Source organism: Cinclus cinclus, chromosome 16, assembly GCF_963662255.1.
Source record: "Cinclus cinclus chromosome 16, bCinCin1.1, whole genome shotgun sequence".
Taxonomy (NCBI): Eukaryota; Metazoa; Chordata; class Aves; order Passeriformes; family Cinclidae; genus Cinclus; species Cinclus cinclus.
The window spans coordinates 6,856,409-6,882,937 of NC_085061.1; the positions used below are offsets into that span (position 1 = coordinate 6,856,409).

The following is a 26,529-nucleotide window of genomic DNA, read 5'->3' on the forward strand; positions in this document are numbered from 1 at the left end:
ATTTTTAGTAACACAGGTTACATTACCAAAGAGAAGTTCTGAATTCCTACAATCTAATAAAAATTCACAGCAAGTAAGATTCATTCTAACTGAATTTTAACATCCCTCCCTTCACAATCAACAAAATTCATTTGACTTGGCAATGAATTAATCAAACAACTACCTGTGAAGTGGCTTGGCAGCAGGTTGTGTTCTATGGGCTGCAAACCCACAGAGCAGGTGATCAGCTTTCAGGCAGGTGAAGCTGGAATACCACACCACTGCAGCTCAATTAGCACCTTCATTACCATCACTCCTTCATGCCTCAGGCTATTTCACATGTGGAAACAATCTTCAACAACCCAGAATTTTAATGAAAATGCCCAGCTGAATTTCAGAGTGCACCTTGACTGAGTGGCATTTCTCTGGAGCCTACCTGTGCACAAAGTTGTGTTTGTGCATTACAGCGAGGCCAGCGGCGATCTCGCACGCCATTCTCTGGAGCAGCATTATCTGAGACTCTCCTTTAATGTGCTCCTGCTCATTGCAGATATAAGTTTTCAGGTCACCCTGTAAAAGAAGTTGAAGATATTTATTAGCCTTATATGTTGGCTGAATCTGAAAAAAATATTTTTAATAAAGATCCAACTGACCACATTACTTATTTACCATATTTATGCTCAATAAAATAAAGCTCAAGTTTCCAGTCTACATAAAGGATCTTTAAAAAGTCATCTAAGTCACATGGAATTATTCTTAAGGGTTTTTAATCTAATTGCTTAGTAATTAACATCCTGGATCAGATTGCCACATAAAATCTGTCACGCATTAATAACTTCCATTAAAAAAAAAAAAACAGCTTGATGAGCCTCTGCTTTTAAATGAAATGAGTTTCCAAGAGTTCCAAATCAGCAAAGCTGTCTGTCTGGAACTTGTAAGGGGCTGGAATGGAGAGACTAGAGAAGAGAGTCCCAGACACTGCCAGTTCACCAGAGCTTTCTATATAAAAAGCATGGTAATACAGCCCATTCCAGTCAGAGAATTCTGATGATGGCAACAGTTTTACTGAACCCAGGCATTGCTGAGCAACAGACACGTAATTAAGGAGCCCATAGAAGCACTCCATAAACTACTAAAAAAAAAAAGTTTTGAAATAGAGGAAAATAACTGAATACTGTCCAAACATTCAGGAAAATGAAGACTTATATAGCAAGAAAATCCAAGCAAGGGAAAAATAGCAAGTTTCTCATGCCATTGTTGTTCATTTTCTTACAGTTTGACTTTTAACACAGCAGTCCCGTATTTTTGTTATTTATAATATAGACTTTCTGAAAGATTAGCTAATTATTTTAAAGACATTTCTGTATTGGGACTGCACAACATATATCACAACTTGTTTCACCAGCATAACATCCTGGGCTCTGTCTATGTCCACTGTCTTCCCAAATCCTGGGCTAGGAAGCTCTTGCCACAGCAGAGTTCCAAACAATTGGGAAAGGAACAGCATTTGTAACACACGCAGGTTCCAAATGGCAGAGCCCAAGGAATTCGAGCCTTGAAAACCCAGCTGAGCTGACTGTAGGTGGCAGCAAGAGCTCGAAGAAAGTCGAACTCTAACACTGTAATTCAAACAGCAACTGCTTGCTTGGGGCTTGTCCCAGGTGGATTAAGTTCTTAGGATGCCTGAAATGCACACAGGAATTACTTGATAATTTTTAAGTGCATTCATAACAGCAGTGCTGTGTGGCATCCCTTATTTAGTAAATTATTCATGTAGGCACATATTTTTGTAGGAAAACCAACTTCTATTAAATCCAGCACCTTGAAACATACTGGTTCTATGTTCCCATTCTGGTCTAATTAAGGCTACAATCAGGGTTAAAATATAAAATATTTTTTGCTATTGCTTTATAAGGATATTGCTTATATTGAACTGACGTGAACCAATGGTCACACTCAGGTGTTGAACTGCCCTTCAGAAGATCCTGAAGAATGCTGAAGAATGTTTCAACAGGGACCATATGAAACTCCACAAAGACAAATGCAAACTCTCACAGCTGGGAAGGAAAAATCCCTTGCAACAGCACAAAGGGAGCAGCGGCCAGCTCTGCAGGAAGGGACCTGGGCATCCTGGTGGGCTCTACATGAGCCCTGTATGCCCTGCCTGCAGACTGGCAGCAGCTCCTGGGCTGCACAAACAGGGCCAAGCCCAGGGGAGGTCTCAACACCTTCTCAGCACTTGTCAGACCACACAGATCCTGTGCTCAGAACAAGACAAAACTGGAGCAAGTTCAGGAAAGAGCCACCATGACAGTCAGGGGTCAGAGCATTTCACCATGAGGAGAGGCTGAGGGAACTGGGCTCATGTAGCCTGGAGAAAGAAAGACTTCAGCATAAGGATTGTCCAGCATAAGTTATTAAAGACTAAGCCAGGCTCCTCCCTGTGGAGCAATGGATGGAGGATAAGAGAGAACAGGCATGAGCTGAAACATGGAAAGCTCAGACTGAGTGTAAGGAAAACAGTTTTTCACATAAGGACACGAACAGAAGCACAGGCTGCCCAGAAAGAACACACAGTTTCACTCCCTGGATGTTTCCAGGATTCAGCTGGACAAAGTCCTGAGAAATCCAGTCTGACCTCAGGATGATACTGCTTTGAGCAGGAGGCTGGAGACCTCCTGAGTTCCTTGCAAGCCTGAATTATCCTATGATGCTTCCCTGCCTAAAAGCAGACAGTAGCAACACAGCAACATTATCCCTGAACTATTCTGAGAGCCACAAAATGGCCTTTTATTGACAGACTTTTTAACACAGTAAATATCAAAGGTTATATGTATCAGAATAAATGCAGTTCTGCAAAATTCACTGCAGAGACATCTAAATATAAAAAGCTCAATCATGCTTGAGGAAGGCTCTACTTTCTCTCCAACCTCCTCTGCCACTCTGCCTTGCCCCTCCTCTCCTGAGACTCCATGAAGAACTAAATTTTGCCTTTCTTCCCATACTTCTCACTACAGCCATTTTTGTGTAAGTTTTAATACACCTTTTCTCTGTAACAGCCAGAACCTGGGGGCATACTTACAGTCAGTACTCTTTGGCAGCCTTTTGTTTGTGCAAGTTCCATATTGTGTTCATCTGAACACCCAAATGGTTGACATGACCTTCTGACCAGAATGCTCTGATGGTTTTAAAACTGATGATGGTTTTAAAAATGTGAAGCAGTTACCAAATTACATCTACTGAACACATTCTACCAAGATGTCACAAACTGACAAATGTCCCCTTTTTTGTTAAACCACATACCACTGATAAATCTGCTCTTTGGCTCATACCCATATGGACCATGATCATTAAATAGACTCACTGAACTCTTTGATTATGAAGTTTTCATTGCAAAGATTCTTTTTTGATGAGAACATGCTTTCTAGCGGCAGTAATTTAAAAAAAGAACCAATCACTGCAAGCAGACACCTTCCCCTAAAAGCAACATCCCTAAAGTAAGCTACAGAGCACTCCAGGCAAATACTGCATCCTGCTGATCTCATCTGCCCAGGGAATTACAAGACTTGAAGAATTTCTGTAAGAATTTGATAGGCAAATCAGCCTCACAATATACATGCAACTTCCACTTTTGAATAACTTTCCTTTTACTCATAAATTATGTCAATCCATTAGAGGATTTGCTGTGCTGACAAAATGCTGGCCACGCACAGGGCTGAGCAATATATTAAAGTTAATAAGACAGCTACCACTATTTTTAACCTGGCATCATTCTGCAATGTTTAACAGTGAACTGTTAACTATTCATTAGCAGACTGCACCAACATACAATGCAACTAATATAGGGAAAGGGGCTGAGGCATTTTTGAGCATTTCTTGTTATATTTACTATTTTCTAAATAATTTTAACACAGGCAAAGCATAGAATTTAATGCCTTAAATCACTTATGTCCAACAGATGACTTCTTTCCCAGCTCTGCAAAGCAAAGGATACAAACCAACTTGGATTACATTACAAAATAGACTAAATGTTAGCCAAAACAGCTCTAGCATGTGCAAACAGCAATCTTGTGTAACAAATGTAGCAGAAGTTTCTGTGGCCAAAAAAACAAGTCAGCCAGCCTGCCTGACATTCAGCATTGCCACCCTGACAGCTCTGGTTTCTCTGCACTAGTTTCCAGTGCCTCAGATCAAGACCTTTCAATGCCAAGAAGCCTGGGAACTGATAATCCAACAGGGCTGCCTGAGCAGCCAAGACAAGGTCAACTGGCCCCAAAAAAGGCTACAAATCCAAGCAAGAGAAGTAGCAAAAGGAGGACACACTGTGATAGGCTATGAGTTTGAAGGAGTGTGACTAAAACAACCTCTGTACCCTCCAGACTGTGCTGGTCAGCAGAATAGCCACATTTTTTTGTTACTTAGTATGCCAAATTTGCTAAACAAGGTCAGCACTGCCACATGAGCATCAAAAGAACTTGTCACCTGAAGATACTAAAACTTCCTATCCAACACAGTTCATTTTCTCACCATGTTTTTTCAGAACTATTGAATTCTTAAACACAAGTACAAGGGATTAAAACAAGTTCATTTTGCTGGATATAGACACCACCACATCCTAAGGGAGAGAGCTTTAGCTCGGTACTAAACCACTGGCAGCTGAACAGGACCATGTTCTCATCCTCCCCATTTCAGCAAATGGTCACCACAGACACTGGAACCTTTATTCAACCACTGAAGCTCCACCTGCCCTTATGCTTTTTCTGCTGAAGAATCACTCCCGTGTTTTGTTTTTTTTTGGAAGCGCCTCCATGCAACCCAATTCACCCAATTCCAGGGGGAAAAAGGTACAAAAGGAGCTTTGATATTGATTACTAGAAATCTAAAAAATCCAAGTAAGTGCCATTCAAACAGCAATAATAAAAAGCTTCCTGACACTCCCTTAAAAACCTTTTTACTAAAAAACCTATTTAGCCACATCATCTATTCCATCATGCTTCCTTCACACTCCTTCCTTCCTGTCTCTTCTCTGCATTTACCCCAACAGTGCCACCTCCCACTCCAGGCCCTGGACCACAACAAAAATTATTGATGTACAGAGATACTGAGCTGCTCACTTGGCCCAATCTCTGCATCAAACTGCAAGGGGAACATTACCCAGTCTGCCCAGCCCCTCAGTATTTGTGTGCACAAAGAAAAAAACACCATCACATCTAAGAGATATTCAGCTCTACCAAGTAAGAACTCTTCAAGTGAGCCAGACTTTAATATGAAAGTTATGTTTAACTGACTGTAATATATAGTTTTCTAAAACCAAGTTTTAGTTCACTTGGAATAAAATCATGAGCACAAACATTTATTTTCCATTCCAAAGAAATTACCTAACTACACTCAAATTTGTAAAGATAACACTTTAACTGTCAAGCTTACTGCCCCCAGTTAAAGTGAAAATCTATTCTATCCCCTTAAGTAAAATCCTTTCCAGATTACTCTGCAGGATCATGACAACTTCTGGCATAAATAATCAGGCATCAAACAAGGGTATTATTTTTCCTGTATACCTAAAGTAGGGCAATCTTTAAAAGCTACTCCATCTTCAAATTTAAAGTTGGATTAAATCACATAACTATCTGAAAACATGGCAGCAATTAAATCTGATTTGGATGTGCATCTGATAGACTCTATAAAATGCAACTCTTTCCAGAAGCCTCTTAAAGAAACTCCAATTTGAATAGCAGGTTTAAAAACCAGCAAGTAGTATTCTATTTCCACTTGAAGAACTATGAAAAACCATGAAAAACCTTATCTGTTAACCTTAGGCATAAAGTTTTTAATTGTTAAACCCAGAACATTTCACTTTGATCAGTCACTTAAAGTTCAGGCATTTCTTCCATTCAGAAAAGAAGGATTTTATCAGCACTTCTGCCTCATTAATTTACCACAGCTAATACAATTGAGCAAAAGAGCAGCATGGAAAAATACAGTTATTTAAGGTCACAGATCAAGTGATATTCCTCCAAAAACTCAAGTTCATGCTAACTAATTTAAATTGCCTGAAGCAACCAGAAGCAAATTTTTGCACCTGTGCCTAAAGGAAAATTCTGCAGTACTGAAACTAGTAAAAAATATCTTGCTGAAAATTATAAATGCAAAAACCTATCTTATTTCTGAAATACTTATTCCATAGTGACATCTGTGCAGTTCTGACTTCATTTCTGTCTTGGCATCTCTCAAGAAACTCTGCTTTGGGTGACATCTACACAACAAACCTTAAAAGCAGCTACTGAACTAATGTTTAGACAGCCACTTGGACTTTGGGGATTGTTTGGTTTTAGTAATGTGTTATGCTACAATAAAACAAAGTCTTTCCAGACCGTGGATCCAAATTTTTGTCTCTCATGGCTCTGCATGCTGGGCACAGTCCAAAAGCCCTCCTTTCCTCACAACATTCACAAACATTCCAAGGAATGCAGTGGCTGAAGCAAGGCTTTGTGCTGTTCCTCTCATTCCAGGGACCATGTGGCACTGAAAGCAGTGGGAACACCCTTTAGTGTTCCTAGCTTTTCTTTTTGTGCCCAGGAAGCACAAGCCAGTTACTTGGGGGATAGAAAGACCATAAGAAAGGAAAGGATAAGAATGTAGGGAAGAGTACATATGGAAGAGAAAGGATTGGGAAGAGAACGAAGACTGAAATTGAAAATTCCAGCTATTAGAACAGACATGAATGATAGCAGAAGTGAGTTCACCATTGCATTTTAGCACAAAGCACCACTGCATGGGTAAAATTTGGGCACTCTGGAGGTGGGGGAGAAGGCAGAAGGGCAGAAATTCTTCCATTTTACTCAATCAACATTTTCACATAAATGGTAATAAAAGCACATTAAGACTGCAGACACAAATATCTTGGATGTAATGTTGGTGTGTGCATGTGATACTAGACTGTGATAAAAAGCTCCCTGTTATGACACCCTCTGCCCTCCAAGCTCCTTGCTGAAGGCAGACTGAAAGAAACTGGTAATTCCATTATCAAGGAACAGGTATTTGCCCCTTCAGAACACTCTACAAGCACTTAGAATATACATGACAAACTGAAAAGAGTACAAACAAAAAGCTGTAATTGTGGTTCCTCTAAAAAATAAATAAACAAAAGCCTTCTAAAATTCTGGTTAATCAAAAAGCTTCCCAGAAAGCAAAATAATAATTTCATGAGCAAAGTGCAGTAAATACACCACACACAATTTACACCAGTGGAAAAACAACTGCAGCATCTCATGTAAGTGCACTTACCAAGTCACAGAACTCAAAAACTAGGAGATAAGGAATGGCTTCCACACATTGCCCAATACACTGGAGAACATTTGGATGCTGAAGAATGCTGGAGTGAAAAAATACAGTTAAAGCCAGGAAGATCACAGTAGAATGCAACACACTGAAATCCCTACCAGAAGTTTCAACACAACATTGGAGGGGGTGGCAGAAACAGAAGGTGCAAGTACCAAAGCCACAGATTGCATTTGTACCTTTGTAACTCCTTTGTATTGCTGAAGTGCATCACTGACAGCAACCAAAACTCAGAGGATCTCAAACCCACAAAAGCCAGGATTGCCACATGAGAGTCACACCCACCCTCCCACCACCTCTCATACCAAAAATAAAAGCATTCAACTCATGAACTACATCAAGGTACAGAGCTGGCTAAAAGAGAAATCTTTTTTTAGCCAGGTTAGTTCCCAGCCAGATTAGTTACTTTTCCTAAATTGCTCCAAAACCACTTGTGCCAATGCAACAGAAGGCATGAAATTTCTTCTGACAACTGCCAACAACATAAGCCTGAATGCAAATATAGCCAGCACATTAAAAAGCACCAAGGAGAGAAAGCTCTTCACTGACCAATCTTTTACAGCACATCCATGCAAGGTAAAGCACACTAAGTTATGTGAACACAACTTTTGCTCACTGTGGGTTGAGTGTACTTCACATTTTAAAGACAAACATTACAGTTATATAGCATGGCAAGTAGAGAAAATAACACTAAACAAAAGCAATAGCCACAATTGATCTGCAGCAGAATGAAGCTGTGAAACATTACTTACTAATATGGTTCTCCATTTCTTAAGAATTGCTCTTGCTCCTTGGGACCTGCACTTGCCTTTAACTCCTTCACTATTACCCTTGCTACACTAGTGCCTGTGTAAATCTCTCCAAGGAGAACCTGAAAGAGAGATGGTGCCTTTAATCAGAGGGGAAAAAACATTTGTAATCTTCCTCAAAAGTAAAACAAGAGCTAAAAACATGTTGCAGGAAAGATTTTCTGGCTTTTTTATAAACACATAGTTTTGATAATTAAATACACATACTTAAATCTCGACAACTGATCTACATGTCAGCTTTCAGAAAACATGTCTTCTAGTGAAGACCACTTATTTACTTAATTTTTTTTCTAAAAACAATCAGTAAAACCAGAAATGTATTAAATCCATGGAAGTGAAATGTCTAACTAGTCTCTAGTAAGGATCTACAGGTAAATGTTAAAAGCACAGGTTACTGCCATGATTACAGCTAAAAAAAATGCATGCAAGGAAATATCTAATTTCAACTAAAATGTTTCTTTGTGTGGTTTTTTTTTGTTGTTGTTGTTGTTGTTTTTGGTTTTTTGGGGTTTTTTGTTTGTTTTGTTTTTTGAGTGTTGGGTTTTTTAGTAGCATTTTAATGTAAATACAGACGCCCAGTCAACTGGGAATAAGTCTCAATCTATGCAATATGAAGAGATAACTCCTCACCTTTCCAAACCAGCCATTTCCAATTTCCTGGATGTAGTTTAGACTCTGACGTGCAACTTGAGACTTTGATCCATCTGTCACACAATGAAACAAACATAACACATATCAAACCACTCAGATGGCCAAAGTTAGCAACTGCTGAGGAAATAATGCAAGCTTCTACAAGATTTATTCCCAATTGGGTGCACACATTCCAAGCATCAAACCTTACTGAGATGTACATAAAGTGGGAAGGTAATGTTGTGACAACACCACTCAAGTGAAACTTTTCTAAACTACACCAGAACACACTCCCAACAAAACCACAGCAACTGTCCTGGTGAAATGCAAACTCACAGGTTTTTAACACACTCAGCAAGAAAGCAAAGAGGCTAAGTTCTGCTTCCAATATAAAAGTGTACTACAGCCTGTAGCTGTGTAGAGAAAATAACCTGCTTTAAAAAGTCTCCTATGTAAATAAAATAGAAAACCCAAGACAAAACTCACTGTTTGTACAACTTAACATTTACAGTTATACAGAGTTATCATTCTAAGAGAAAAGGTTTTGACTGCTTTGTTCTTCAGCCCAATTGCCCTACTTGCAGCTACCATCTGGAAGGAGGACATTTTTCAACTAAAAATACTTCACATAAGGGCCCAGAGAGAAAGACAGAAGAGAAAACCCAGATCTTGGCAGAGGATGGGCAGTAACAATGGCAGACCTCATTCACCAGAAGAGATTCAGCAGTGTTGATCCCTCTGCTGCCCAGCTGGTCAGGAACACTAATTGATATAAACAAAGCCTTTTCTTGTCTGAGACTTCTAGCCCACAATTTATTTCCATAAACTACATTTAGAATAATATTATTGTACTGGATGAGACAGAGCTGTATAATTCACTGTTGGTGTGCTCCTAAGCATGGTGAAGGCCACAGCAGTGCAACCACATTTTATCCAAGTACTCAGGCACATTGTCTTACTTCTGGTAAAACACTTCTTGTGACAGCTTCATTTTAACAATTATGGCTACACAGAAGAGCTGACATAAATTTTTTCACTCAGTTTTTCCCAGCTCTTTAAAATACTGAGCCATTTGTACAACTGTGTCATTTGTATTAAAGGCACACTGACAGTTTCTTGAAATTTGTACAGGAATTTTACTAGAAGCTTCCCTGAACATCTAATGATCAAGCAACACAAGTAGTATGCAAAATTATGGGAAATAGCACAATATGAGAGTTACTACTTTAGGCTAAACTCTGCTTATAATATGATAAGACACTTAAGTTTCCTTTTACAAAAACTGTATTTTAAAGAACACATTCCAAAACCCCTATCACACAGGGAGATGAAACCTAATGCTGTGTCTTACCAAGATCACATTTACTGCACAAATAGTCTACAGTGCCATCAAGAAAATGATGCACCTGAGCAGTAGCACTGCTGTCAAGCAAAGGATTCACTCTTATTTCTATTTAAGGGTGGTGGTTAAAATCCAGTGACAACTTAACCATGAAGAAAACCACTAAAGAGCAGAAGTCACAAAGGTGCCAGGGTACTTCAAATCCTTTAAGTATACAAAGATACCATGACAGCAATCTAGAGAAGTGGCTTTAAGGCAGTTCTGCTCTCTCACCCTGCCAGAGGTTAACATCTTAGAAGTAGTATTTCCCCTTTTATCCTTTACCCTACAAAATATACTGGCTCAGTTTATGAAAATTGGAATAAGTTATTTCTTACAGTACAGTCAAACAATCTGCCACACTCCATTTTAGACACTGAAAATGCCTACTTTTATTTTTGCATTGAAAACCAGTATTTTACCTGTACGAGATGGAAACTGGGAAGGAGTTGGTAAAGAAATATTGGGAACTGAAAGAGTAAACACTTCTGCTGGAGACTGAACAGATGGAGTATCTTCTGCTGGAGGTGTAAAATCTATTTCATCATCAAAGTTGTCTTCAAATTCCTGAACAAAAGAAGTCTTAGTAAACAAGCTCATCCTTGCCTTTAAATAAGCACTAATACATTTCTTTCAGTTTGAATAAGCACTGCTAAGGACGCTTAGCTTTTTTTCAAGGATAGTGACAGACCTTAAGTGTTCTATTCCTTATTCTCCATTAATTGCTGTCTTACAAGAGATTAAAGTACTTCTTTTAATAATCAAGGGGTTTTTGTTTAGCTGGGTTTTTGTGGGTTTGGTGGTTTGGGTTTTGTTGGTGTTGTTGGGGTTTTTTTTTGGCTTTGTTATGTTTTTACTTTAAATGCTAGCCCTGGCTTTGAATGAATTACCATGAACTGCTGAGGCCAAATATTGTCCATTTAAAAATGAGAGCAAAATTCAGTTTTAGGAACACTGACTACAGATGTTCCAAGAGTAATAATTCTATGATGACAATTTCTCAAGTGTTTTGCTACAGTGGATTTGCATCTTCAGTATTCTTATTTGACAGGAGTGTCCTAAACCCCACCTGCAGACCAAGAAAAAACAAAAGAAAACACAGAAAAACAACAAAAAGATTATTGACAGAAGAATTGTCTCAAAGGTGTAACTTTTACTACTGGTCCTGATAGGTAGTTATTTTGCAAAGGCATTAAAGATCCTTACTGCAGCAGGAAGCAATTAGTTAAAATAAACAGCTGCATCAGGACTCCACAGCCTGTAGGAATACAGTCACTGGCTGTTTCAGAAGAGAGGATGTACAGTGACACTGCAGAGCATTAGCACAACTAATCAAATGTTCTGGATATCAGGATGCAGCTGAGAATACCACTTGTACACACACTGATAACTTCAGGTCTTACCTTGAAATCTATCTCAGGGTCTTTACAGCAGGAGACACAGTTTGCCAGCAGAATGACCAGGACTACCAGAGTGCACAGAGACAGAATCACAAAAGATGAGGGAACTTCAGCTGAAGCTCCTTCTCCTAGAAATAAACATGGATGCAGGATTATATACATTTATATAATGTATATAAGAAGAAGTTCCTTCAAAACATATTATCCACCTGCATTCATTTTAAAATGGGAGTCTAAATATTTAATCCCATGGATGAGATCAAACCTAAGAAGAAACTGAACAGAGAGGACAAACTGGCAAAATAGATCAATGCTTCACCAGCTGTCTGCACCATTCTGGACTTAGCTGGTTCCAGCTAAGAGAGGCCACAGCCAATGTGATTTATTGAAGTTGAGGATGAACAGTGATAACGCCAAGCCTTGGAATCCTGTTCCCAATCAGTAAGTCAATAAATTTATACAAATATCCAAATACAGAGAGTAGAATTCTGCTCATTTGGAAGACATTTCCCATGAGCAAAAACACCTGACTTACAAGAACAGGCTGCTAGAAGAAATCCTCACCTAAACTGCACACAAACGTAAAATTTCACTATAGGACAGTACCCTCTTGCAATAAATATGTTTGTGACAGTCTGCCAAACACACAGGCTGCTGTCACAAGTGTAATGGATGTAAATCAGCTCCACACCATTCCTGTTCCTTGTGATTCACTAGGTGATTTGTCTTCATTTCAAGACCTTTAGATTTCTAGGTGTTTTACAAAAACTTCCAAATAATTTTCCAAAATTTTATATATAAACATTCCATAGCACATTTCCTGGGACTAAGTTGAGTTATTACTCACAGGATCAAAAGCCTTAAATGGCATTTTAGAAAAACCTTAAGTTACTGCCAGGGGTATTAAACATATTTTCATCCCTATTTTCATCTTCAGCAGAGAACAAAGACATGTGGTTCCCTAGGAGACCAGAGCACATATCTTGAGGAATCGTTTTGGTTTTTGCTGTTTCTCTTCAAACAGGTACTGGCACAGGGATCAGAGGAGTAGCTGGACCACATCTGATTAAAATATATTTAGCTATTACATCACTGTCACAGTTTAACAATGTCAGGTGACCTGGTCTGACTGGATTTTACCAGAGCATCTGAATTATCAATGGGAACGTCTGGCAACAGGACACAGTATAAATGACACCTTAAAAAGTAAGAAAAGCAGAAGTTTATCACTAGTTAAAGGACACACAAAACTTGCCCACCTATCTCTTAAACCATAAAAAACTGCAAAAATTGAGAGATTTGCAGAAAAAGTTTCTCACCATGTGCAACTGAACACTTACAAAATATTTACTTATTTTAATTACATGAAAAGACTAAACTGACATAATGAAAATCCTGCTTTGAAGTGTCAGCACACTTCCAGAGGGTCACATTTTCTGCACAATTAGGAATATTATCAATGTAACAAATAAAAGTTAGCAAAAAAGGAAGGTTTTCAAACAAGTGATTCTGTTTCTAGTTTCCACAATAGCTTTCACATTCTAACCTCATTAGGGACTGGGAATACTCCACTGCAGATACTGAGCATTGTTCAAACACAGATCAACAACAGTGTGAGGCCACTCACCAGCTTTTGGTCATAATTCTGCAGAGGACAAAGTATCTCTGAAGAGGGGTCTCAATAGAACAATTTATATTCATTTAAATTAAATCTTCTATGTAACACAATGGATATTTTTCCATTTCCAAGTATCAACAAGAAAAAAGGGGAAGATAACAGCTGACTTTTGTTTACTTCCTCCAGATGTTCAGTAGTCTTATTTAGGAGACTGAAAATTACCTGAACTGCAAATATAAACATTCTGTGAAATCATTAATTAGCTAAATTACTGTAACAAACACAGGTAATACAGCTGTAGATAAAATATGAAAAATTCCTTCTAACTAATTGAAACCAAATAAAATGTAGCTTTACTAAAAAAAAATTAGATTACCGGGTATTACAAATGAAAATTATTATTTCAGACATTTTTCCAAACCCATCACACTTGATTTCCAAACAACTTCCCCACCTTCACCTACAACTTCACTGAAACAAGAAGTCAACTCACCTCAGACTATCTATTGAACAGATGCAGATTTTCCCTAACACCCAGGAACACATCACCCCAGTCACAATATACTCCTCCCAGTAAAAGATCAAGACTCCTGAACCCCCCTCAAATGTTTCCAGCATTTGGGAAAGTTCACCAAGCAAATCCCTGCACGCTGAGCTTAGGCACCAAGAGCATTGTCATTACTCACAGAAACCATTCCTGTTCTTTGAGGACTTCAGGTCCTTGAGAGCAAGGTGTAAAGCACCTCAACTGCCACATGTATAATAAAAAAAATGTTATCAAACTTTATTTTGGGGTTCTGGTATACTCTAAGGTCTCTTTTGGCTAACAAATGTTGCAATGACTTCCCATTCCCCAAGAAAACTGAGCATTGTGCCTCCTCACCAGAACCTTCTACTCCAAACACCATGTCACCTTCCAGGTGGCCTTTCTGACCAGCCTCTGCCAAAACTTGAAGCAGCTCTTCAGAGATTTTTCAGATTTACTTCCTTCAATCTGACTGTTTCTCTTCAAGACCTGGCCAGGGGTTTGTGCCCCCAGAAGTACACCTACTGCAAGTACATCAGCTGGTCATGATGGTACCTCTCCCTATAAACCCTCAGCCCTGCACTACCCCAGCTACAGCAGCACAACCACAATTTGGATTTACACAAACATTGCCACGCTCACTCCAACTCAGGATCCTCCAACTTTTTACTTCCAGCAGTTACAAGTTACCACAGCAAACCCAGCTAGGAGGATTCAAACTCCTGATGAACTTATGCACAATTTATTAACACGTCAGACATTTATTTTACTCAAAGTGGTTTATTTAGCTCAAAGTGAGACACAATGAGCACTATCAATCATAAGATGCATTTACTGTACATGTTAGATACAGTGCATATGTATTCAGCCACTTTATATGAAAAAGATAACATTTTTGCTGGAATTCTTTCTGTAAAGAACACATTTATCAAGCCTAAAGTCTAAGCCTTTTATGCAAATTACACTGTTCCCCATAAGGTAACCATCTCTTTTAGGTGTCCTGGAAAGAATACAGAACAGAAAAATATTGCTGCTGTTCATTATGTTACTTCCTAACCTTTAAAACCTTTTCTAATTCCCTAGAAATTAAACCACGTGAATGAGCAGCAATTAATTGGAGAAAGTAATGATTTATTTTTTAAAAAGCAAAGATCACCTTTGAAAAGGCAGCTAATCATTAATGGTCTGCTAAGATACAAGTTATCTACACTTCCAAAAGCACAAGGCAATTTTCACATAGAAAATTATGAACAGAAGCTTTAATTCAAAAAATATGCCAATTACTCTGGGCAAGTTTCTACAATAGTTACAGAACAGCATTCCAGATGACTCACACAAGTAAGGGCCACTTACTAAGAATTACAGAATTCATCTCTGTTTGGATAAACTTTGAAGTTTCTTACATAGTAACTAATAAGTAATATTTTTAATTTGAGGGTTTTTTAAAAAATGAATGCAAAATTAAGTATTGAATTATGGCAACGTATAACTGGGCTAAAATTTATTGTAAGTAAAGTTATTTTAATAGCTTGCATGAATACATACTCAGTGACAGAAGTTACTGATTAAGTACTGGAACTGGTCTTTGTGACAAAGTGTTGAAAATCTGCTGCAGTATAACCTTGTTTGCATTTTTCAACTATTTCCATCCAATGATTAATTCACTGGAGCTTAGTAAAATGACTTGGAACTAGAAGCTGTTTAATACACTCTTTTGTTTGTAAATTGTAGAAATATGAAGGCATGACAGTTATTTTATGGCCCTGACTGAAAAAAGCAACCAGCAAGAAATCCATTCTAATTATTGCAAAGGACCATTTTAAAAACTCATCATACAAGAATTTTCCTAAATTAAAAAATGTGTTAAAAAACACTGTAAATTGAAATAATTTTAATATAAACCTGGATACAATCCAATAAACAGAATGTCATAATTACTGCAGAAGTTAAGATTCTTAATATCATACATTCTGGAAAAGTTAACAGATTTACTTAGCATATCAGCTTAAAACCCTGCCATATTTACTGTAACCCTATGCAGTAACAACCTAAGGCATCGTAATATCTACCCAGAAGTCAGAATCTGTTCTTTAGGAAAGGAACCACCAAACAGATTAAAAAAATACTCTCTCTAAGATGCCAACAGTAAAAGGCTTCCTGTCAGCTCATACAAACAGTCTAGGCTACCTTGCTTTGGTATATCCAAACTACTTAAGGCAGAGGAAGGGGCCTGGATTATACCAGTCCTGTATTAAAATAAGCAGGAGATGAAGCGCAGCTGCGTCACTCTATGTGTTACTGCAAGGTTAACACAACATAATGCTGAACAAAGCTCTGTGCTAGGACATGTTCCATCCCAAAATGGCATCTAGATGGTCCTAAATTATCAACACAGAAAATCAGGTATTCTTCCAGAGCATCACAGGATTAAATACATCTATGCTATTTACCCACTTTTTCTAAGTACACCATATAAACAATTCAAAGCCCTGGCTGAGGCAGATATTTAATTAGCAGCTACTGAGGAAGCAGATTCCTCAGTACCTCTGAAGATACCATTTCCTAAGCAAGTCCTTCACTAAAGCCTAAATTTGAGCATAGCACATGTGAAGCCAAAGGCTGTACACAGGCAAGTAAATGAACAGGCTGGCTCACTGAGGAGAAACAATGATGATGAAGTGTGTTGGCATTCTCAGGATCAAGTTCAGACCTGAGAACACACACCTCAGTATTTATTGCAATGTTCCAAGGGCTGGAAAATGTTATTTTCATACAAAGCATATTTCAAAGCAACTTCTATAAGCCAGGATTCCCTATACCTTCCTAAGTTTCTTTTAAATCTCCTTTCTTCATAAGACAGTTCTCCAACCATTAAATGTCACACCTAAGCAAACACAAGTTATTTTTTCCCTTCTCTATCCTGTTTCCCAGTCTGCCCAAAATACCCTCATGTCATCCACGTGCAGCATCCTTCACTATCATTAAATACAAGTAGTGAGCATGCCAACTAGCCAAATATTCCATCTATGTTTCCTGGTCAAGCAACTGCCTCCTCAACTCAGGACAACACAGGACCAAGTTTAGATGCCCATACATGAGGGATGCTGGGCTCACCTTTCTTCTACTACCTTCTTCTACAGGTAGTAGAAGATTATCAAAGGTCAGGATGAGAAGAATAAGAAAGTAGATTATGAAAGGCCAGGATGCTTGAACTCTTGATTGTGGTTCAATGTGAGTAATCACATTATTAAGGTTTCCACCTTCAGAAAACTGGGCTAAAACATTCACGATACCACGCAGTTCTAAACCCAGAGAAAGAGAAAAGTAAATTATATTCCAGACATTGCCGAGCACACTGCACTCATAAAAGACATTCACTACTGTGATAAAGGCAGCGTAAAGCACAGATAAATTAAGCATTATTAGGGCACAGTGAACTTCAAGGGAGCATCTGATTTTAAGCTTTCAGCACAGTAGTTGCTATGCAACAACAGTCCCACTGCATAAGCAAGAGCCCATTTCCTTTCAAGAGCAGCTATATAACTGGCACTAATAGCTATAACTATTTCCAGCACAAATCTAGCATGACAGCAATCACTTAAACTGTCTCTTGGACACACTCAGATTATATGATCATGAACTAAGATGCTACTTTATGACACCAAGTCAGAATAGCACAGTCTTTAAAATACTAATGAATGACCAAATCCAATTTTGTTCCCTATACCCAGGGTATCTTTCATAACCTTTGTCAGTTTACTTATTCTGCTTTTAACAAGTATTAAAGCAACCACATTTAAAATATCACCCTAATTTATAGTGGTTTTGACAAATATGATTTCAAAAGCTATCCCAACCTTCCTAAATAATGCTATCATTTTCTTCTATGCCAGCAATTAAGTGGGAAAGTGCTATCAATTCCTACCCAGTTCTTCACAAGTCATACTCAGATCATTATCTTTCTCTCATAAAGAGTTCCTCCTGCATTTATTTACTCCCTGAAATCTTCAGAGGTTTGCTGCTAATAAGCACAATACCATACAGACAGAATCAGGCCTACAAATCCAGATGGCCTGCAGGTAACAGGCACAATACTAAGCCATATCCCTATTCAAAATTATTTTAGACATATCTATTGTGTAATGCCTGATTTGTATAACAAGGTAAAGCACAACAGACACACCAACTCCTCCATTTCACAACAAAAAAAAACCCAACCAAACTCAAGCACATTCCATTTGCTACCACATTGCTGTAATCTCAATTTTATTCTGCTATGCTCCATTTAGCAACTGAGTCAAAAAAAGCATCATTTTCAAGATTAAGTTTCAGGAGAAATGGGTGCAGTACCATTATTTAGTTGCACAATGTGCTTTAAAATGCTACATTAGAAGGACATAAAAATCACCAATCTTCAACTGAGATAAAACAAACAAAACAGAAGTTTTGAAGGAGTGCTATTTGCATTTCAGACATTCTTTTGAAAATAAAATGAAGAGAATTTTAGTGCGAGAGAGACACTCCAAATTCCAATTAGCCCTTTGCTTTGAATGGCCATTACCAGTACAGCACCAGTACTTCAGGAAGAAACATTCCCAAGATCTCAGAGACTTTCATTGATTTGCTATCCTCAACACAATGGCAGCACTTTAGTGAAATCTAAAATGGCTCCAAATGCCCAAAGTATTACAAGCAGAGAGTGCAAATGTTCATTCATTAAGCAAATCCCTAAGAAGAGATACAAAGCACTGCTTAAGGAACTTTTATGCTTCTCAGTTTATACTTGAACTTTTCAGCATTCAGATTTTTAGTACTTAAGACACACAGCTGAAGCACAAATGCTTACCATCTTAAAACAATAACCTGGAACAAACTGTTGAAAATGTTATTAACTTAAGACTTATTTCCAAAATCTGTCTTCTCATATTATTGCTACCCTTACATTGGATAATGCAAATGTTTAATGCATTACTAATAAAAGAAACCTTCACTATTATGTACCCTTTTGCAAAAGCACTTTATCACCTGATTTTATTTTTCCTTCTGTGGAAAATCCTGCTTTCTAGCTATAGTCTTAGGAGAAAAAAAACTCTTAGGGACTTAAAGCTACAACTATCCAAGTTACTTGTGCACAATTGCACTTAATCTTTCTGAAAACAAGAAGCAGTAACTAACAGCTTGTCAATAAAATAATTTCCTGGCTAAATCTGAATTGTGTCACATGGCCTAAATCAAAATCTGGCACTTGGAAAGACACAAGTAAAATTACAAGACTTTTCAGCAGTAGTGTGGGGAAAAATAATCAAAAGTCAAAAACAAGTCTGTTCCCATATTCTTCCAGACAGAAATTGAGACATTTCATCCCTTTACTCGACTTGTCCATTAGAATCCCTGCCTTAACCTAGAACCCCATTAGGTCCCTCACGGGCCAGGTGGGTGGGATAAAAGGCCAAGGCACATGCACAGACAGTTCTTCCAAAAAGCCAATAGCTTTTCTTTCTTCTTTACAACAATTAACCACGAGAAGTAAGGGTAACAAAGACAGCAACATGACCATTTCTTACGGAATTTTCCCCATGAAACACTTAAAAACCCCTTTGACACTCCTCCAACTGATCCTGAGTTCTGGATATATTTCCACAGTGTCAAAAGTCAGTTGCACAGTTAAACGCGTGTTTTGTGGACACATGGCCCTGAAATATCACCATCCTATGCAATAAGTTACAATATTTTCAAGAAGAAATCTTAGCAACTTCATATCACTACTGGATGTGTAATTCTACATCAACAATTCTTGGTAAATTATCTCTGTCCTCCCATTTGTCCTTAAAAAGAACGGGAGTCTATCCTGCAGTACGCCAACATTTTTTCAAACTACTTTATCCCATGTTCCCCCTAAATGTTTTAACAATGTGCTTCAATTGAGTTTCTACATGAGCTTAAATCCACTTTGTGTGTTAGGGTGGCACACGTTATGTATCCTAAGGCAAGAATATCCAGGACAATGCTGGACTCCCCCAGAGCAGAGCATCTCAAATCAACACTTCTCTGATCCTCCTGTTTTCTGACCACTTGTCCTGGCCTGCATATTAGCTGAACAGTTAGCAACAGCAAAACTCTGAACTGGGATTAGTTTTATATTACTGACCTTATTCTATTATCCTACGAGTCTTCCCAGTAATGTCAGAGAATTACTCACAGAACAGCATACTGCTCAATTTTAATAAGGACTAAATATAGGCTGGTACTTCAAGTGTTTAGAGAGTGAGATGTGTTTGAAGTTTCAGTGCTAGGATCTCATGTTTGCACAAAGGCATCTTAAGACAAGGTAAAAAATATCTATGTTAAGTAATTACGTGTCTTATGACTTCATGGCAGTGTTTCTGGAAAATCTGGGTAGCATTATCATCTTGCAAATGTATCACTGACTCTTTAATTGCATGTATATATGTGTGTGCATATATGTACATACACTCACAAAATTCTGCTGAGCACATTTTATTCTGTGCTGCTAGATGTTGGTTTTGACAGTTAATTCCTGCTCAAGTACATTTTTTTTTTCCATCTGCTATACTGTTTCTCCAACAGTGAGGCACGGGAGTTGTAGTTTGTCGTTTTGTTAGTTTTTTTTAAACACAGGATGGACCACAATAATTCAAAGTAGCATGAGATGATCACACATCATGGTATCTCCAATCACCAGAAAAGCACTATCTGCAGCATGGAAACCAAAACGACAGTATCTCTTTCTCCTACCATTTGATAGCAACACAAGCCATTAAGATACAATGCCTTTGAAGAGACTAATTTCAGTTCACAGGAAAGAAATCCATAAATGCAACCTTCATGTGATGGGATTTTCTGGAATCTTGATTTTATAGTAGATGCCTTTCCAACTCCAATGTACAGCTTGGTTAAGAAAAGCAGCTTAAGAAAGGCAAGGAAGTAGCAGCATTTTGTAAAAAGAGCTTATTAGATCTGTTTCTCATCCCTATTCATAGCTAAAGGATCCCTGGGAAGAACAGGCCACTGAGTAAGTGACTGATTTTGGAGAACTGGATCTGGTTCTACAAGTTGAAAGCTTAAAAGTCAGCACTAAAAAAAAAAATATACTGGTGCTATTTTCTACATGTCTTTCATAGCAAAGAATCTCAGGAAGTAGTGGTAGTCCCAAAAGAGTCATGTCACTGTTAAATCACTACAACAATATTTTCCTACCAGGAAGGAAACTTTTGTAAATGAAGCAGTGTTGGACAAGGTGTTACTGTGTACAGCATTTCATACTGAAAGTCACTGAGAAGACAATTCACAGACACCGTGCTTCCCACCACTACCCTGCCTAAGCCATGTAAGTATGGCATGTCTTGCTATAGACAGTGCTTAAAGCACATGTGCACATTGGAAGGGCTATCCCGACACATTTTGTACATTTCTGCTTATAAAAGTTGACAAAATGTTTCTAGTATCTAGACGTTGCTCAAGACCTTTCATAACAGCAGTACAATAAAAACAAAGAGCTCATACAGAGCAACAAAAGCATTTTGCAAGCTTTTGCAAATTGCATCCAGAACTATATCAAGCTCCAGACACTAAAAGCCCAGACCAAACAGAAAAGGCAGACCCAAAATAAAACCTAAGGAACACTCTAGTACTCCATGTGCTGTCCTTCTGGTGCAGAACTGCAGTGTTAGTACTGAAACAGAACTGTGATTTTTGCAGCTCTGGCATTACACTGCCTGAGGTCCCTTCATCCCACGCAGATAAACCATGTGTGAATAGTGACTGAAACCAGACTACAGCAAGTACCCAGAAAATTACTCCCAACCATATTTACCTATCCAGAATGTTGGAGCTCACAAAATCGGTTTTTTTGGTTTTCTTGTTTGGCTTTTTGTTTTTTTTTTTTTTTACAGGGGCACCAGCAGCACCCAGCACTGGGACCTTTCAAACCAATGCCCAGCGACTGATGCTGTGACAACAAACCTTCAAGCAGTCTGTGATCAGTGCTACGTTATCAGTACTGCAATGATACCTGAGGAATTATTAAATACACCCAAGCATTCAAGACATGAGAAACTGCTTCACAAAGTGACCTTGGCCTATGAGGACTCCTTTATTCATAGCAAAGTCCAGACACTTCACAGCCACAGGCAGAGAAAGCAAACCAAGCCTGTGAACAAAGCTTTGTGTGGAACATCCCTGCAGGCAAAAGTCAGGGTTGGCTTCTTACCTCAGAGTCAAACTCACAGACAGAAACAAAATATAAAAGACAAATTTCCAGCTCTAGTTCTATGATTATTAAGTGCCTGGCACAGAAGCTAGAAAAAAAAAATACAGGGAGAAGTACACAAATTCCATGCTTGAAAGGAGAGGAAGGATAGACCACTCCCATGAAAGGCATATACCACAATTACAATTCCCACTGTAAAAGCAAGATTTTTCTTAACTTCCAGTGATCCAAGTACCAAACCACAGGCCACAACTGCAATTTGGCCCCACTCTGACAGAACCCCAAGTAAAGCACCAAGCCAAAGCAACCCAAAAGCAACAATTTTCCCAGGAGTATTTATGTACTACAGAGCTCATCTTAACATACACACACAAAAAAGTGACTTAATCTCAAAGTTTTAATTTGTCATCTGAGACCAGCTGACTGAATATTTAGATACTTCAGATTCATACAGCTGCATGAATATTTAGATACTCCACATGAACACCTCTGGATACTGCATACAAACATCTAGTTCTCTCTTCCTGGATCCTACATAACCAAGTCCTTCAGCAGAGACTCCCTGTCACTGACACCCTACTGGGCCACTCAGTTCCAAGGCCAAGGTTCTCAAAAAGCAATCATGTAGGCACCAAGTCCAGCTGCCTCACTTCAACTGATCAGACTGTGCAGTCATAAGTATGAAATTGAACACACCTGCTAAAAATGCTACCACCTATTCAAGTTCTACAGGATAATAAAAGTATTTTTGAGTCCCTCTTCTTTGTATTTGCAAAGACTTCATAGAGCACAAAGATGATGAAAACACTTTGTCTGACATTACACACACTTGATTCAGATGCTTGGTGGAATTAAGGTCAAGTATGGAAATCCAAGTCAGAACTGAGAGCCTGAATGTACATGTACAGCTTCAGCACAACAAAGCAGCCATGGCAGTTTGTGATGCACTGTTTGGCTCCTAAACATTGCTGCAGAAAAGCAGTGTCCAAATGTCCTTCCTTCAGCCACATAGCTGAGAGTGGAAGTCACAACAGGCTGATGTACTTGGGGAAAATCACCAGCACTTTGCAGGCTCAAGACAACTTCAACACTTCAGTCTAGAAACTTCTTTCCAGCACAACTGCCCCAGCTCTTACCCCCAGTATAGAGTCAAACCTTAAATTCAGAACTATCACAGTACATCTCAGTATCCTTCTTCTCCTCTTACAGAATAAATTAAATCTAAGTTGGTTTAAGTATTCTTAGGCAGTAGCATCCTCAACAGCTTGTTTCTCGTATTTCCTATAATAATTGCTATGAACCTTACCAAGGAAACAGTTCAATTTCCTTTACCTCCTCTCCTTACTGTTGGATAAAAAACATTAAATTAGTTTAGAAATATAACATCAAAAATGCAAGATAAATATAGAACACCTCATCAATGCATGCCTTCATCTGCAAGCACTCTGAAGCCACACTTGAAAAGAGCAGCATCATTCCTCTCGATCAGGGCCCTGAGAACCTGACAGCTCCCCAGCCTTCCAGTCTGGCAAACTTCCACAAATTGGAGCACTTTTGCACAAGGAATCCAATCTAGTCTTGCTAGAACCTGCCCATCACCACTTCCAGCATCGCAGCTTCCTCCCCAAAGGAGAAGTTAACTTATAATAGGTATACTCCATTAAATACTCCATAAAATTCCTTACAATAGCTACAGGCACTTTCCTCCTTTTTCTGTGGATTCCATCTTTCCTATTACACATAACACACATAAAAATGTTTCTCCATTGTCAAAGTAGCAACCATTCTTGCTAGGTGAAGAACTGTAGGATTCTAAAGTATTTTTGAAATCAGTTACTAATCACTCTATGAAAAAACCCATTAAATTCTTCTCAAGTTTTCAAGCCATATGTACCAGCCCAAGTGTTACAGTCAACTGCAAAAATTGCCAAGGTCCAGAATGGAGCCCACGACCACCTGCCAGCCCCATCAGAGGAAATCAAAGCAACCTGGCATGGGACACAAGAGGGATATTCACAATATGGCTGAATATTTTTTAAACACAACATGACTCTTAACCCTGCAAAATTACATCACAGGTTTGTCTTCAAACAGGTTATAAAACTGCCTAGAATGACAGAGAAGGTTAAAGCAGAACCAGTCTCATAGTCATCCACTGGGAAGATATTCAAAGGAAGGAAAAAAAACAAAGGCCTGATTGCTTTCCCCTGATTCCTGCTGCTCAGGTGATGATGCAGGATGTTGCAGCCTAAGAACCTGTTGCACTCAAACCCACCAGGCACACATTATTTCAGTCAGAAAGAAGTCCTCCCAGCAAAAGTGATGCCAGTGAAACTGCAAAAGGTTCCTAATGAGGCCCTAAAGCTTCCATGCTAAATATCCATCAATAAAGTAATCCAAATACATTGTCTCTTACACAGGCAAAGACACAGGAGAAAGCAGCAGCTTCATTTCCTGGAGTTCACTGGGTTTTCCATGACAGCATCTGGACAGCTGGCTAAGCTTAAGAAAACATCCCATGTATACAAACTTTGGCCTAAATATAACGAAAACCTACATATAAAATTACAATATCTCATTCATGCTGTATGAGCCCAGTATCACATCATAAATATTTCTCTTAGCAGTACTGCAGTTGGCACACCTGATTCAATCTGTTAAGAATACAGAGTTAAAAAAAAAAACAACAAAAAACCCCAACACTTTAATACTATGTCCTGCAATTTGCCCAATCAGCTATTAATTTTGAGAATAAAGACTTTTACCAGTGCCAAGGAAGTTATGCTTCGTTCTCCCATCTTTGTGAGGTACATGCATAGTCCTCTTAAGAAAAAGGAAATTGTATTTAAAAAAAAAAAGGTATATTTTGACATTTCCCTTTAAATAGGAAAACTAACTGCATTTAAAGGAAAGTAGACCCAGGAAAGGCATTATAAAATTCTTCATAGAGAACTGATTCTGCTGTGTTACCTTATAGCTCAATGAGAAATTAATATTATTTGGACAAACCTCAAGTATTTTATAAGTGAAAAAAAAAATTATCATTTAGCATCCAAGGAAATACAAATTTGACTGACAGTTTTCTCTTTTTCAGAAGTTTATATGAAGTATGAAAGACCTTAAAGCAGGCTGATAGAGTGAGAGACTTATGAAAAATTCATAAATGTTCTAGGAAGGAAAAACTGGGAAAGAGACACAGGACCAAAAATGAAGTATGGGTTCCACTCCCAGTTTTGATATTCGTATGGAAAAGCAGCCAATTACCTAATCTTTGTGCTTCATATCTTTCCCTCCCCACTGCTCCTACTCTTCCCTCAACATCTTGTCTACTTAAGCTGTACAACTCCTCAAGGCTAGCAGCGCATCTTAGCACACATTCCAACCACCCAACCCTAACAAAATTCAGTCTCAATACAGTGTTATTTTTGCAAGTCCCAGTGAAACAGCAACAATACAAATGAATCAAAGTCATAGCTGTACCTGTGAGTCCTAATAAACCTCTCATCAGTCACTCCTACGACTGCGAGGACATATTGTTTAGTTTGTGCTTTTAAGACAAACAGGAAAGTAAGCAGGGAAATCGAAGGAAGTTAGCGTTACCTAACATACCAGAGAAATAAATGTGAACGACATGACTATTTAGAGAGCCCGGACCGGGGGGGGGGGGGGGGGGGGGGGGGGGCCGGGGGGTAGAATCCGACTAATCTGACCGGAAAACAGGGAAGCGCCGTCTGCCCTGAAGAGCCTCCACCCAGGAACGGGAGTCCCGGTGATTCACAGGAAAAACCAGAAAAAGAAAAATCCCGCCGAGCTCTGCACAGGCGAAATCAGCAGCGCTATAGGAAGAAGGTCTGCGGTAAACAGACAGAACGAGCCCGTAGGTCAGTGCCAGGGGACCGATCGGGATATCGCTCACTGCCACCGCCGGAGCCGTGACCTACAGCCGGGGAGCCCCATCCGCCCGCCGTGCCCTTCCCGACGCTTCGGCGGAGCCCTGCCCGCAGCACAGGGGAGGGACGGGGGCTCGGAAACCCGCAGTGCCGCCGCTCCCGGGCCCGCCGCGGAGCCGCACCCCCGGCCCCGCTTCCCCGCGCTCACCTGCACCTGCTGGCGGCAGCGGAGCCGCCTCGCCGCTCCCCACGAGCGGCCACAGCAGAAGTACGAGCCCGAGCAGGTGTCGCGGGCCGAGGAGCCGTGGGCCACCGCCCCCCCGCCGCCCGGCGCTCCCGCCGAGCCCCCCGCGCTGCCGCATGCCGTCCGCTCCCGGGCCGATGCCCGGCGCCGAACGAGGGGCTCGAGGTTCTCAGCGATTCCTAATAGCCCCTGCGGCAGCCGCCGCCCCCCGGCTCCGCGGCATCGGCCCCGCCGCCGCTCCTCTCACAGAGCCCCACCGGCCCCCGCCGCCGCCATCTTCCGGGCTACCTGACCGCGACGGGGCGGGGCGCGCCGCTGATCGACAGCGCGATGCACCAATTAAACCGAGCCTCGAGCTCAGGAGGCGGCTCCACTGGTTGGGGTGGAGCTAATCCGTGATTGACAGCTTTATCAGCCAATCGCTCAGCAGATGAGAGCTAGGGCGAGGGAAGGCTGCGGCGCGTGAGCAGCGGCGCGCGGTTGC

General features: G+C 39.6%; 1 protein-coding gene across 1 annotated transcript in view; it reads right to left on the minus strand.

The window, feature by feature from the left end:
* The window catches only part of LMTK2 (lemur tyrosine kinase 2), a 41,841-nt gene extending 15,678 nt beyond the window's left edge, over positions 1–26,163 (minus strand). The window contains exons 1-7 of the mRNA XM_062503884.1: positions 26,010–26,163; positions 11,541–11,665; positions 10,560–10,704; positions 8,757–8,830; positions 8,070–8,188; positions 7,264–7,351; positions 416–549 (exon numbers count right to left, since the gene is read on the minus strand). Of these exons, the coding sequence (XP_062359868.1) occupies positions 416–549; positions 7,264–7,351; positions 8,070–8,188; positions 8,757–8,830; positions 10,560–10,704; positions 11,541–11,665; positions 26,010–26,163 (839 nt within the window). The remainder of the gene's footprint in view (positions 1–415; positions 550–7,263; positions 7,352–8,069; positions 8,189–8,756; positions 8,831–10,559; positions 10,705–11,540; positions 11,666–26,009) is intronic.
* Positions 26,164–26,529: the final 366 nt, after the last annotated feature.